The sequence below is a fragment of the Dinoponera quadriceps genome, unplaced genomic scaffold (assembly GCF_001313825.1).
Source record: "Dinoponera quadriceps isolate SergipeBrazil2010 unplaced genomic scaffold, ASM131382v1 scaffold942, whole genome shotgun sequence".
NCBI classification, from domain to species: domain Eukaryota; kingdom Metazoa; phylum Arthropoda; class Insecta; order Hymenoptera; family Formicidae; genus Dinoponera; species Dinoponera quadriceps.
The window spans coordinates 764,915-778,875 of NW_014555154.1; the positions used below are offsets into that span (position 1 = coordinate 764,915).

At 51.4% G+C, this 13,961-nt stretch overlaps 2 protein-coding genes across 2 annotated transcripts; one reads left to right on the forward strand and one right to left on the reverse strand.

Annotated features, from left to right (window-relative positions):
• Nucleotides 1-1,699: 1,699 nt before the first annotated feature.
• Nucleotides 1,700-8,477, reverse strand: LOC106743119. The gene is made up of 2 exons (XM_014616654.1): nt 3,656-8,477; nt 1,700-3,555 (listed from the first exon to the last, which is right to left on the reverse strand). Exons 1-2 carry the CDS (start codon nt 8,475-8,477, stop codon nt 1,700-1,702), a joined length of 6,678 nt encoding a protein of 2,225 aa, XP_014472140.1.
• Nucleotides 8,478-11,392: 2,915 nt separating this feature from the next.
• LOC106743120 lies at nt 11,393-12,814 on the forward strand. The gene is made up of 3 exons (XM_014616655.1): nt 11,393-11,621; nt 11,848-11,985; nt 12,615-12,814. The coding sequence occupies exons 1-3, from the start codon at nt 11,393-11,395 to the stop codon at nt 12,812-12,814; spliced, it is 567 nt and encodes a 188-aa protein (XP_014472141.1).
• The last annotated feature ends 1,147 nt before the right edge of the window (nt 12,815-13,961 follow it).

Here is a 13,961-nt window from a genome sequence, read left to right on the forward strand (position 1 = left end):
ACATATATATATATATACATATACACGTACATATATATATCGCTTTCGCAGAATATATATTCAACGTCCCGCCGATGGAAGATCGCGTGTACCTTCCCCCGGATCTTGACTACGTTCTCTTTTGTGCTCTTGTTGCGGCCAGGTACTCCTTTTTACCGCATGCAACTGGCGTAGAACTGGCAAGAAAAAAAAATAAAGGAAAGAGGAGATGTACGAAGGAGACCTTCGACGCCGGTAGTCCGGAATAATCTTGGATCTATTCTCGACCGTTCTCGAACCTGGCCGCTCAAGGTCCTTGAAAGTTGTTGCGCCGGTATTTTCGATATGGAATATTAAAGGCATTTGGGAATGCAATGTCTTATCGTTTACCGGTTTCAATGAAATCGACGCAGAACTCCGCGATTCTTTTACCCGATGTGATGTGTTACCTGTGTCTTTCTTTCATTAATTAAGACAAAAGAATTTACTTGCTTCTTGAGAGTTCGTCTAATTGTTATCGATTGATTTTACAATCGCGTTTTCCGCGAGCTATACGATTGCTAATAATATCATTGATGCGTTGAGTGAGAGAAAAGAAGAAAAACCATCAACGATGAGATGTATCGATTGATAGTTGTATTACGGTGGGACAGTAGCGGATACATGCAACATGAGTACACACCATTTATTTTCAATCAGACATTAATCAGACATCGTCAGAGAGCGTGACAGCCTTAAGATCTATATGCTGATATTTATTCGATATTTATTCTGCGATACGATCGTACGGCGCACGATCGTTTAATGCCGTGCTGTTATATGACCTCTAAGAAATTACGAAATATCACCCGCCACCGTAAAAAAAGGAAAAAGAAAGAAGAGAAAACCCATAACAATGAAATAAATATCTCCTACGAAATGGCGTGTGTTTGTTTTATCGCGCGATCGAAATGCGAGGGACCGTTTCCACAACCACCATTCACCGAAAACACCGTTCCTTCAGGCTCTATAAATTGTCTATCCTAAACTTAGAGAGTTCACTCTATATGCGTCAAGCTCGCGTAGCTGAAACGTTAAATAAAATTTCACCTTGTGAGAAACACAACGAGGACGCTCGTGACCGGTGATATTTGTTTCATTCTTTCCGATCTGTTTTCCGCATCTTTCAGCGCGCACCGTATTGTCTCGAGATCGCGAGACATTGGACAAGAGCCGCATAAACACTTCGTAATTATCTCTACGACGTTTTGTGAACGCGACCACGACGAGAATTAACGCGAGAGCGTAAAGAAGAGAGAATTAAAACTAACCCAATACAATTCGATATGCTGCTTCGGACTTCAAGGGAAGTCCATACACGACGTATACATTGAGAGAAAAGATCTAAAAAATAGAAAATATTTACTCGATGTAGTGATAACATATTTACCTAAATCCCGAAATTCTTTCAATCAAATAGAGCGAACAGTTGCTTTCACGAAAGAAGGGTTACAGATTCAAGAAAATCTATACTTTCTCATTTGAAAAGAAATTCGTCCCAGTGTCAAAAATCTGTATACCAATATTAGTAAATATTAATACCGCCGAATAAATATTGTCCATTTTTCAGATGCCATTTCCTCTTAGCGCATATATATTTATAATACTCTTAACGAGGCGTTTAGCATGCCTGAGATTTTAATACAGTATGATAAGTGAGCTTGATCGGGGAGAGTCGATACTATTTCCCGTGATAATAGGGCCCGTGATACGGCCAGGTGATACCGGGGCCGGTTTTGTCGTTGTCGTAGACGTACTTGACTTTCGGGTTGTCCGAGCCGAACAGACTCTGCCGGAGCATGCCGAACATGGCTGACGCGAGGGCCATGTTGCTGATCATCCCGGCCATGGACGCGGCCGCCCTCGCGTGAGCCAACGCGGTCTGGATGAGGAAGGATATCACGAAGCCGATTCCGGGCATCATGTTGCCGATCTTCATCTTCATCGCTCGGCCGAAATGTATCACCGTGCTCGTGATCTTCCGAGACATCACGTCCTCGCGCAGACTCGGCAGCTGCAGTCTCAATTCCGAGCGCGGGTTCTTGTCGGGGGTCGACTCGGCGGTATCCTTGATCTTATTGTCGTGATCGGGATCGTCGCTCTCCTCCGCGGCGATGTTCCTCACGTACTTGTCCGAGTACTTGCTCAAGAAAGACTTGAATTCGCTCTTCGCGCGATGCTCCCGCTTTCGCTGCTCTTGACTCTCCGCGGACTCCTTCTCGAGGTCGTAGGATATTTCCTTTTCTTTCAAGGGTATCACCTTCAGCTCCTCCCCGCTGGATCCTTTCGCGTGGTCCTCGGGATCCTTCCTGTTCAAACTCCTCCTCAGGTGCTCCTCGGTGAAGGTCTTCAGTCGACTCGCGAATTTTTCGTTCAAGCGGGTGCCGAAGAGCACGCCGAAGGCGTTGTAAGCGTCCTCCATGTTCAGGTATTGAGTGACATCGCCGTCGGCGAAATCGCTCGCATTTGCCTTGATTTTGTCCAGGAACATGGTGATTATCTGATCGTCGTTCATGGAGCGCTTAATGTCGGCGTACTCGTCGCTCTCTCTGAGGAGCTGGAAGTCCGCCTCTTGCACGTCGTCGAGGCTGCGCTCTCGCTTCTCTTTGTCCTTCTTGATCTTCTCGTTGTCCGGTCGCTGATCGAGCACTTCTTCCATAATGTCGCTGATGATCGTCAAAATACTCGGCAGATTCTTGTTGTCCTTGATCTTCGTGGCTCTACCTTCGCGGAAGCTGTTGAAGCTGATGCCCACCTCACCGTTCCCGTAGCCCTTGATCCTCAGGAAGCCGATGTTCGCCTGAAACTTGTCCTCCATCAGTCTCTTGTACCAATTCAGGAAGATGTTCTCAACCGAGTCTTTCCTCTCCAACAGTTCCTTCTCGAAATCGCTCGTCGACATGCCGAAGAAGTTTTGCACTTCGGACTCCGTCGATCTGCCGAGGAGGCCAAGACCGGGGATCGCGGGCAAGGACGGCAAGCCGAGCAAGGACGGCACGGTGCTGGTGATGACGGGCCAGATGAAGATGCCCATACATCTGATGAAGCTGAAGCTGCGTATGCATTGAACCACCCGCGTCAAGAGGCCGCGGTTGGTGGTGTGATCCTCGTTCAGATCCTCGACGACCTTCAGGATCTCGTACTGGTCGGCAGTCAGGGAATTCTTGATTGTGGAATTCAACGTGTCCACGAAGTACTCAGTCTTGGTCTTCGCGTGCTTCTCCTCGGAGGTCGCCTTGGATCGCGAGATATTAATTAGAAGCTGAAGAAACTCGGATTCCGTGATGTTCGGGAACGTGCTGTCCGTCGTCTCGGAAGCCCTCTCGGCCGTCTTTCCGTCGGTCTCGTAGTAGAAATTGGACAGCCGCTCGGTGCTTCTGCGTCTTCTCTCGCGTTTCTTCGATTGATCCGAGGGAACGGACTCCGGCGATGGATCTCGTTGATGCTCGATGTCGGACAGGTGGACCTTCTCCTTGGAGATATCTATGAGGATGCTCGACGGCTGTCCGAGGTATCCGGGGACGGTGCCTTGCTCGTCTGAAAGAGAAAAAGGGAACGAGAAGAGATGGTGGGTCCATGAGTCGTGCGAGGAGAAGTGCAGTAGTCGTTTCGCGCTTAGCAGATCAGATTGATTCACCTACTGACGGAGTGTCCGCAGCCACCGAAACTCCACTTATCTGGTTCGTCTGTTCAGCGTCCGGCGGGAGCCTCGGTTGGTTCGTCTGCTGCTGCGGCTTCGTCTCCGGTGCGCCGCTCGGAATGTGTTTCACGTAAGACGGGAAACCAATGCCGCCGAGGCTAGGGAACTCGGGGAGCCCTGGGAACTGAGGAACGCCACTCGGAATGCCCGGTATCGCGCCTTGAATCCCGCCTGGTATTGCGGTGATCTGAGACGGTAACTCGGCGAACGGGTAGTTCCCCACGCCGGGGAAGGCGGGGATCTGGCCGGCGAGATCGGGAAACTGAGCCAAGCCGGGGAATTGACCGAACAGTTGGTCGAAGCTCGGCAGAGCCGGTGAGGTTTGCTTCAGGGTCGGCCAGCTGATGTGCTGGGTGCAGGTCATGAAGTTGTTGCTCCTCACGCACTCCAGCATGTTCGTGATGTAAGTGCGACGTAAGGGATCCGGTATCGCTTTCTCCGTCAGTTTCACGATGTTCATCTCCCGAGCGGTCAAGAGGTCGCCTATCACTGGATTGTCCGCGTCCAGGTAGGAGTTGCCCAGACGCGTCGACGCGCCCTCCTCGCTCAGCAGCTCTTTCAGCACAGCCTCTATCTTATCCTCGACGCTCTCCATGGCGCTCTTCGGGACATCCTGAGCCTTCTCGTCGGACGGTTGACTCTCCGAGTAAGCGTTCCGCAGCAAGATGGACGACAGGCCGAGTTTCGTCCTCGGCATGCTCTGCGAGCCCCCGAAGTTCGGGAAGTTCGGCAGTCGTGGGAAGAATTGCGCGATCGTTGGCCAAGCGATGTCCCGGGTGCACTCGAGGAACGTGCTCTCGCGTACGCAAGTGACCATTCTGTCGACGAAAACCGGCCTTACCGACTCCGGTAGCAGACTCTCGGCGACCTGGACGATGTTGCCCTGCTGTTCCGTGAAATAAGCCATTACCTCCGGCGACCTCGGTCTGATCACGGAATTCAGCAGGCCCGGTGTGGCGTGTTGCACGGCTCTCAGGATGTTCAGGATCACGTTCTCCGGGTGTTCCGTGAAGATGGGGTAGAATCTCGTGTCCGTGATCGTGACGGTAGCGTCTCCGTGTTGGCCGACCTTGACGTCGGTCTCGGAAAACGGCGACGTGTCGGTCAGATTCGGCGGTAATGTGGGCTTGCTGTCGGTCGCTTGCGAATTCGCTCCGAAGTTGGGGAAGCTGGGGAGTCGGGGGAAGTACTCCGATAAGGTGGGCCACAACACTTCCCTCGAGCACACCAAGAAGCTCTCCTTGCGAACGCACTCGATCATTCGCTCGAAGAAGGAAGGACGAGCGGGTTCGGGTAGCAGGTCCTCCGTTGCCCTGAGGATCTTCTCCTGCTGGTCGTTGAGCAGATCGGCGACGTGCTGCGTGCTGGTGACCTTGCTGGCGGTCGGATCGCTCGGAGCGTTGGGCAAAGTCAGCTGAATCGAGCGCAGGATGTTGAGTATCACCGACTCAGGGTGTTCCGTGAATATCGGCACGAATCGCGTGCCGGTCACGCTGATTACCGGGGTGTTGCTCTGCGGGTACTTCGTCCTAGAAATAATCTTCACGTTGGGGTTCGCCGCGTTCTGCGAATTGTCCCACTGCTCCTCGTTGATCTGATGCGAGTTGTCCTTGTCTTTCAGCGGTGTCTGTTGACAGTCCTGTTTCGATGGCTGTCGGTTGGACGGAGGGCTAGGGAACTCCGGCAGATTTGGAACGTAAAGAGCCACCGTGGGCCAGATGACGTACCTGGTGCAGTTGATGAAGTCGTTGCTCGCCTGAAGGCAAGAGAAAACCTGAGTGACGAGCGGCGCCCGAACTGGAGGCGGCAGAATACTCTCCGCTAATTTCAGTATGTTGATTTGCTTCTCGGTGATGGTCGTCAGGACGATCACGTTGCTGCTGATGATCAAAGGCGAGCTCTCCGGTACAATTTTCAGGGAGTTACGCACTCTCGTAAGGATCTCGATGATCTTGCTCTCCAGTTCGCCGATTGCCTCGGGGGAGATCTCATATTGACGGAGCGGTGTCGTGGGAAGTCGTCCAGACTGTGCCTGGCCGGTGGAATCACCAGATTGTGGCGGTTGCTCAGGAGTCCCGCCACCTAAGCCGGGTATGAAGGAGGTCAAATCGGCAAAGCTCGGCAGTTCCGGCAGGTAAGAGCCGAAAACTTGCGGGATCGACCAGTCCGGTAACCAGCCGGTGAGATCCGGCAAAGGCGGCAGAGCGGGGCTGAACTGTTTGACCGTCGGCCAAGTGGAGTACCTGATGCAAGTCATGTAGCTGAACTCCTGAATGCACTTTACGGTCTTCTGAACGAACTCCGGCCGATACGGAGTGGGGAGAAGCTGCTCGGCCATGTGGATCGACAACAATTGCTCCGGCGGCAGCAAGGCGATGTAAGAATCGGCGTTATGCGCGACGGACGGAGGTGGTACCTTCGCGTGCTCCCTCAGGGTGTTCTGGAGAATGTTGACGATCACCGCCTCCGGCTTCGGCTTCCTCATTCTCGTAGCGTCGGCGTCCACGACCTCCGGCAGCTCACCCGTCGTCTCCACGAAGCTGGGGAAGGGTACGATTGGATACTGCGGGTAATACGCGATGGAGGGGTACCAGGCTTGGTAATCCGGGAAGTCTGGCAAGTCCGGGTGGTACTGCTTCACCATCGGCCATGCGAAGTACTTGACGCAGCTGAAGTACTCGAACCTGCGCACGCATGAAAACATCCTGTCGGAGTACTCGCGACGCGCCTCACCGGGCAGCAGTTTCTCGGCCATTTGCAGGATCTGCAGCTGGCCGATGGTGAGCAGCCTCCTCAGGGTCTCGTTTCTCGAGTCGATGTAAATCGGCCTTTGATCATGCGTGTGTTTTTCATCATTCGAGTCGAGGGCGTTCTTCAGGATCGCGAACACGACGGACTCCGGCGTGAGCAACCTCGGACGGTGAACGCTGTTCTCCGATCGCGCTGTTTTCGCCCTCTGAAACAAGTCCATCAGGTTGATCTCGATCGGTAAGTTGCTCAGGGTCTGGCTGATTGATTGCGGCATGTTGTCGAGCACGACGGGCCAGACGAAGACTCGCAGGCAATTTATCACGCTGAGGCCTCGCACGCATTCGGTTATGTTCTGTACGAAGGTCTGACGTTGCTTCGCCTCCGTCAGTTGCTCAGCGCACTTGATTATCTCGACTTGATCGTGGCTGAACGCGCTCGCGTTCAAGGACGCCGAGTACGTCTCGTTGGACGACGGTCTGACTCGCGACTGCCAGATATTCTTCAAGGTCTCCAACAGCTGGCCCTCCGTGAATTTCGGTATGTCGGGAAGCACCTCGACCGCGTGTTCCCTCAGGTACTGAAGAAACGTCCGGTTTCGGATCTGTTCCTGCAGCATCGCCGCTTGATTCCTCCATCTTTGCAGACGATCGGGACCGGTCTCCGTCGTTAAAGAAGGCTGCTCGAGATTCTCGGGCGGAGCGGACGTGTCGCTGCTGCGTTGATTGCGAATCTCCTCGTCCTCCTCGCCGCCGTCGGTCACGTCGATCCCCACCGACTTCCCCGCGAGAAAAGCTTCCTCCTCGTCTCCCACGGGTTTCACGCCGTCGCCTGCCGACTCGAGAGCGTCGTCGCGTATGGATATCAACCTTTTTATCTGGCCGTCCACGATCGACTCTTGGTCGCGACCTGGTGAACTGCCCTCCTCAGCGCTCAGGTACACGGTCGAGCTCCTGTACTTGGACTTACCTGGCGTTTCGGCTAACTGCCTGTGCTCCCTGTTCAGATCCTGATCTTGCGCCCCGGTTTCCCCCGTCGTCGCGACCTCGTCGACGACGCGTCCCTCTGGATTCCTCTCACCCTCGTCCGAGTCGCCGAGCTCCAAGCTGCGGAGGTCATTGCGCACTTCCTCGCTCACCCCGTCGATCATCTCGATCTGCGCCTCGTTGGCCTCCGCCGGATTCTTCACCTGGCCCGTTTCCCCTTCAGTTTCCCCTTCTATCTTCTCCGCCGAATTCACGGCGTCGTCGAGCCTCCTGCGGAGGTCGTCGGAGATCTCCCCGTACTTCTCCTCGTCCTCGTCGACGGGGCGATTCACGTACGCGGGCGACAGTTTCACGTCGATCAGTCCTCTCGGATGCTCGACGGCGTCTTCCCGCAAATGCAGGATGCCGTCCTCGGCGACGCCGTCGTCCAAGATCCTCCGTTGACCGAGTTCCTCGCTGTCGTCGACCTGCGCGTCGAATCGCCGAATACCCTCGTCCTTCTGCGGGTTACCCTCGCCGTCCTGCAACATGGACTTACCAACTGCGAGGCTCACGTCGTTCCTTCGCCTCTTCTTCGCCACGCTGCCTTCGTCGGCGGCGGCTTCGATTCGGATCTTCTCGGATTGCTCGGCGACGAGCCGCTCTTCCAAATTTCTCCCGTCTTCGATAACAACACTACCGTCGTCCTTCGCGTTCCCATCCTGCCCGACGTAGGCGTCCTCCGTCAAGCTTCTTCCCCGCGCTTCTTCGTCCGCACCGCCTGCTGCTACCTCGAAGCCGGAGTCACTCGTTGCCTCCACCGTTGCCGAAATCCCGCCGTCGTCATCGTGCGGCACACTCCGCGCTCGTGTGTCCTGGAGGACGCAGAGCACAAGGAGGAAACAGAGAGTCGGTCGCGACGGTACGAGCCGGTGGACGCTCGGTGACCGTGGGCGTCGAGAGTTGAGTGCTCTCATGGTCGCGGTCGAGAGGCGAATGTCTCGGCCACTTCTGAGCCGGTCTATGGTCAGCCATGCTACACGCATGGTGATACACATACCATCGACCAAAGCATCGCGCGAGGACGACTACAGGCCGGCTCACGGACGAAGAAGCGAACCTGTATATGAATAACAGCCTGGCATTTCCATTTTTGCGCGCTTCTATACGCCGCCGCTTCTTCTTCTTCTTCTTCGGGGTTGCGAGGGAACGAGCCTCGCGCAACCTGATCGCTTGACCGGTTGTGCGTCCTCCTCTCTCGCGCGCGCGGAAATGGAAATCGAGCGCATCGGTCGCTCGGATTTATCTGGACGCACGCAATTCCCGTAACGTTGTTGGCGCAGGTGTAATCGCTCGACGGCGTTTATCGCATTCGCGTTTATTATTAGTCCTGCTTCATCCTCTTCTCTCTCATCCTTTTCTTCTTCTTCTTTTTCTTCGACGTTTCGAGGAAAGTTTATTTACCTCGGACGAGCGTCTCTCGGCAAGTATGATTTACGTACATGAACGCGCTCACAGAGCGAACGAGAGATACCCGCGAGAGGGAGAGAACCAGGAACGCCGCATACATAGTTAACTGCCCGGCATGCGCATTTTTGCGGCGCGGACGATCGCCTTGCGCACACGCACCGTCGAGCGTACCGGGAAATGCAGGATTCGCCGTCTGGATCTCAGGATTCAAAACACAAACGGGTATATTTCTTCCGAGGACCCGCTAACCGTTCTCCCTCCCCCTCCCGTCCTCGTCCCTTGCGCACGTCGCGGCGATCGAAGAGAAACGTGGCAGCGATTTGCAAATCGACCATACGCTGTTAATAGAGAAAATCCGGAAGAGCTAAGTGTGTCGGTGTGCATCATAGAAACTAGAAACACACTTCTGATAATAGTATTATTATTATTATTATTAGAGTCAATAGAGTGTCGGATGTGCTTCCTTTTCGAAAAAGAAACTCGCGTTCCGCCTCGATTTATTTTCACTTTTGCAAAGTCTCTCATCCGAAAACGAAACTCGCATTCTTCCTCGAGGTGAGCAAATCGGCCGAAAAAGGCGAAAGAAAGGTGAGGCAATTCAGAATCTACGACGATAGAATGCGGGCTCTTAAGCGGGCAGACACGAACAAGTGAAAAATGCGAAACAAACGGCACCTTCTGAACGAAGGAGGACGCCGCTTGAATCGAAGATCAGACCGGGTCTTAGGTTCGCGTTTAATATAGCCTCGCCGGCGCTGCCGCTCGAGAGCGGCGTAAAGGGTTGAATTTTTAGTCCTTGAAGGAATCGAGACTCGAAGGAACGAAACGCCAGGAAGAAGGGGGCATCCCGTGGAGGCGGCGGCTGCGCCCGGGACAGCGCGGAGAGCGGGGTGCATTTTTACTGCGGACTTTATTTTCCAAGATGGTCGGCGCGCGATGTTCTCCCTACCTTCTTCTTTCCCTCTACGTTTCTTCCGTACTAGATTCACTGCGCGAAGACGATGCGATAAACCTGTATCGCCTTTCTTGCCTTACCGTCCGCGCTCGCTTACGGTGCGTTCACAACGTTCGAATGATTTTACCGCCTCGGTAACGATCGTCTCGATCCTCTCGACCTCGGCATCTATTCTCGTCGAGACGATTTCGCAATTGGACCCTCGTACTCTTCTCGCCTCCCTCGGCAGTCCCGAAGTCCATATTTTTTCCGGTGCTTTGACACGCGCACGTACACACCCGGGGAGACGAGGGAGCATCGCGGCTTCGTTTTTGCGAAAGCTTCTCTCTTGCCGCTTTTCTTCTGCGTTCGTCGGGGCGTTTGAAATAACGTAAATTGCAGTTCGTAAAACAATTCCCGTAAATCATACTTGCCGAGTGACGCTCGTCCGTCGACGACCTCCTAATAAACGTATCGAGGTAAGCCACAATTGATCATCGACCATGACTACTCTTCGAGCTACTTACCGTAGGACCGTTAATGAATTTTACGGCGCATCATAATGTTCCCCGCGGTATTCCGCTAGGAGGTCAGTAAGCAGTTGCTAAGTTGCCGGAGTTATGACAATGAGTCATCTATTCGTTAACGATGATTATATTATTTTCACGGCTACTTGCGGCCGTCTCGCGCACATAAGCGAACTCGTTATATGTATAAAAATTTGCGCGGTTACGTCTGCGGCAAGTAGAAGTACTTCCAAAGGAAGCTAATGAAATTGTAAAATATCTCTCGTAAAAATCGAGGCGAGGCCTCTCGTTCGGGAAATCGCGAATGGTGCGCGCGTTCCTATTGAGCGTACTCTTGGCGCACAGCCACTCCTTCCCAAGGTGATGATCGTGCGTGAACGGTCGTTGCACGATGACCGTGACAGTGACGTAAAAAGCGAAACGCGACACGTATCTGTCATTCCTGTCGTTCTATTTTATCCGGGCTTAATACCATTCGGATCTACTCGAAAACAAGCTCTCAGTTCTCTTATTAAGAGGCTGCCAGTCATATTAAAAAACAATCGCTCAAAATCGTTCGATTATTCGTGAAAAATCTGTTCGATTAAAAAAATCCGAGTAACAGAGGGCGATAATTTTAACACCACTGAATAATCGTAGATCGTTCAATGCGAGCGAGTGTTGGTGATATTAAAAAGCAATAGGAAAGGAAGGAACGTGAAATGTTAGGAAGGAAGGTGCGGTGTCACGACGCTCATCGACGTTCTCCGAGTTCCTCCAAAGTGTCCGTAAAATCGGCACCTAGGAGTAATCCGAAAGAGCTGCGCAGGAGGTCGGCGCGCAGCGACCGGCCGATTCCCTTTCGAGTTCGAACCGCTCGGTGTTCGTTGTAGCGAGTCATACGGCTGCTCGTGCGGGCTCACACAGCACGTATGTTTCGTGTAGTCCGGTTCGGCAGTTCAAGAGGAGGCCGAGGGTAAAAGGCCGGCCGCGAGAAAAAGGATCGTCAGTGTCGATGAGGACGTTCGGGTGGTGGTAAACCGGTCCGAGGATGAAGACGATTGGCCGGAACCTCGCGTGCGTGCTATTGGCAGCTGTCTTTGCGAAAAATGTGCTTGCACAGAGTGCCGGGAATATCGGATTTTCAAAAGGATGCGGCAACGAGATCCAAGCGCGAGCCAACGTCACGAGGCTCCGGCTGATCTCGCGGACGAATCCTGACGTCGACGATCGTCGGAGTGTCCCGGATGACGAGTCCAAAACGGAGGATGAGAAAAGTGGTATGCGACTTTACTTACGTACACCGTTGGTCGGCAGAACGTTGTGTACACGAGGAGTAGCAATTCACGGTGATGCGGGATTTACAAGTTAATCTTCGTTATAAGTATTTTGTTATTGAGATTAATTAAAGGAAATCACGAAATTATACAATACGTGCTTTATGAATAAAATACATCTGCCGGTATCGTGATCACATTCATCTGCAATTAATATTTGTATCAGTAGATCGAGGCCTCGTGGAATCCCGCACATTTGGAATAAAAAGAATCCAGTTCATGCTGATGCCGATGATATACAAAATGGGAGTAATGATGACAATGTTGATGGTGCTGACGGTGGTCTCAGTGAAGGGACTTCTCGTCGGTGAGCCACGTTACTTTCGTGCGCAAGTGAAAAGTGTCACCAGCACGAATGTGTAACGGTATTCGACCTGTCTCGTGGATAGCGCAGTATGCATGCATGATTAGGAGAGATCGCCGACCCATTTCCTCGTATATCACACTTTATAGTGTGATACATTCACACGAGCATTAGATCCCGAAATTTTGTTTGCGCTCCTGATCATTCCCCGCTTCTTACAATTATCGATGAATTATCAAGCTTCATTACTCACTGTCGCACATTAATAATATTAATGCTCTTTATTACTAATGAAATAACGTTTTTATTATTAATAAAATAACGTTACACTATTGATATTAATAACATAAAATATTATAGAAGTAATAAATTATAAAGTGTTCTTCGAAAAATTAAGTGATGATAATATAAGGATTTTTCATTTTAATTATTTTCTTCTTTATTTTATTTTATTTTCGCAACTGTTATTTTTATCATTTATTCTCTCGTGATTTCTATAATGTTTATTCACTTTATTATTTTATTTTCGAACGTATCTCGGCTTGAGGGATACCCGCCCAATGAAGCGCAACGATCACTCGTTTCAATAACACGCTCAACAGCAATTACACGTCATGTTTTCCTATTTAAAGGTATCATACTGTTAGTGCTGAAGCTCAGCGCGTTTCTGGGGAAATTTTATTCCTGGCATCATCACGGAGCGGCGCCAACATGGTCGCCGCAGCAACCGATTCACGTGCACGTTCACAATAGCTTTCCTTACGCTCACGCACACGGCTGGGAGGCAAGCGGACCTGGAATGGAAGACCAACACTATTACTATAAGGGATAAATCACGCGCATCCGATCGCGGTTTTATCGGATAAACGAAAGAGAGCGTGGCGCAAAAAGGGCTGGAAAAGAGCTGGTAGAAACCGCACCATCTGTGCGATTTTCTAGAAAATCCTTCCGCCGTTCGATTTATTCGGATGAGGGCGAAAGAACCGTCGACAATGCCTTCTGACTCCAGTTTAGGCAATTTTAGAATAGCGAAGGCATTATCGACGTCTTCCGTTTCGACGCGGCGAACCCCGCACTTGTAATTTGTTGATTATAGCCATACGCATCAGCGTTAATTTCGGAAACGAGATGTTCCCCGCGGATGTTCGCTCGCGCGAAGCGTGAACACGGAAAAACATCCGTTCGTACGAAAAGCGAGGCTTTGCGGATGTAACAATGACGATTTCCACGCGTGTCCCTCTCGCTCTTAGGTTACCAGGCTCTACTTCTACGGGTATACCAAAGGAATTTGTGTAATTTATAATTAGAGCGCGGAAGTTTACGACGTTTGACGGTAAACTCCGTAATGCACGCGATACCGAGACATGTCTATGTGGTCTCGTCTCGCGTAATTAAACCGCGCGTCGTTGCTTAATGATAATTAAACGAATCTCCACTTTGCGTTCACGCATTACGATATTTCTCATCGTCACGACAGCTGATCCGCTTTAGTCCACGTCGTCGGGCCGTCTGGCAAGTCTTCACGTCCTCAACGAATTTCCTCACCGTTTATATTTCACGATCACTTGTAATTGCAAACATTAGATCGCGACAGAGAACAAACGAGGGCTCTCCTTCCTCAAAGGAGGCATCAGTGGCGATTCTACTACGCTATAAGCTTGTAATTATTCGTGTCGATAACTAATTTTGTAGCTTAATATGTCTTTATTTACGAGTTTATTTATTATGTGAATTTATTTGTTATACTAGACGTGCCACACACACGACGAGCCTTCAAAATACGTAATCGAAGTAGACCGTTCGCGTACAACGCGACAGATATTTTACTATCCGAAGGAAGTAAAAACAAATACCGTCTTCGTCGGGCGGCGATCCCGTCGAAAATGTTAATCTCATTTTTCATAACTGTGAAAAAATGTGTACCAGTACAGGACCAAACCTCCGTACCAAAATGAAAAACACTTACATTTAGAAACTAT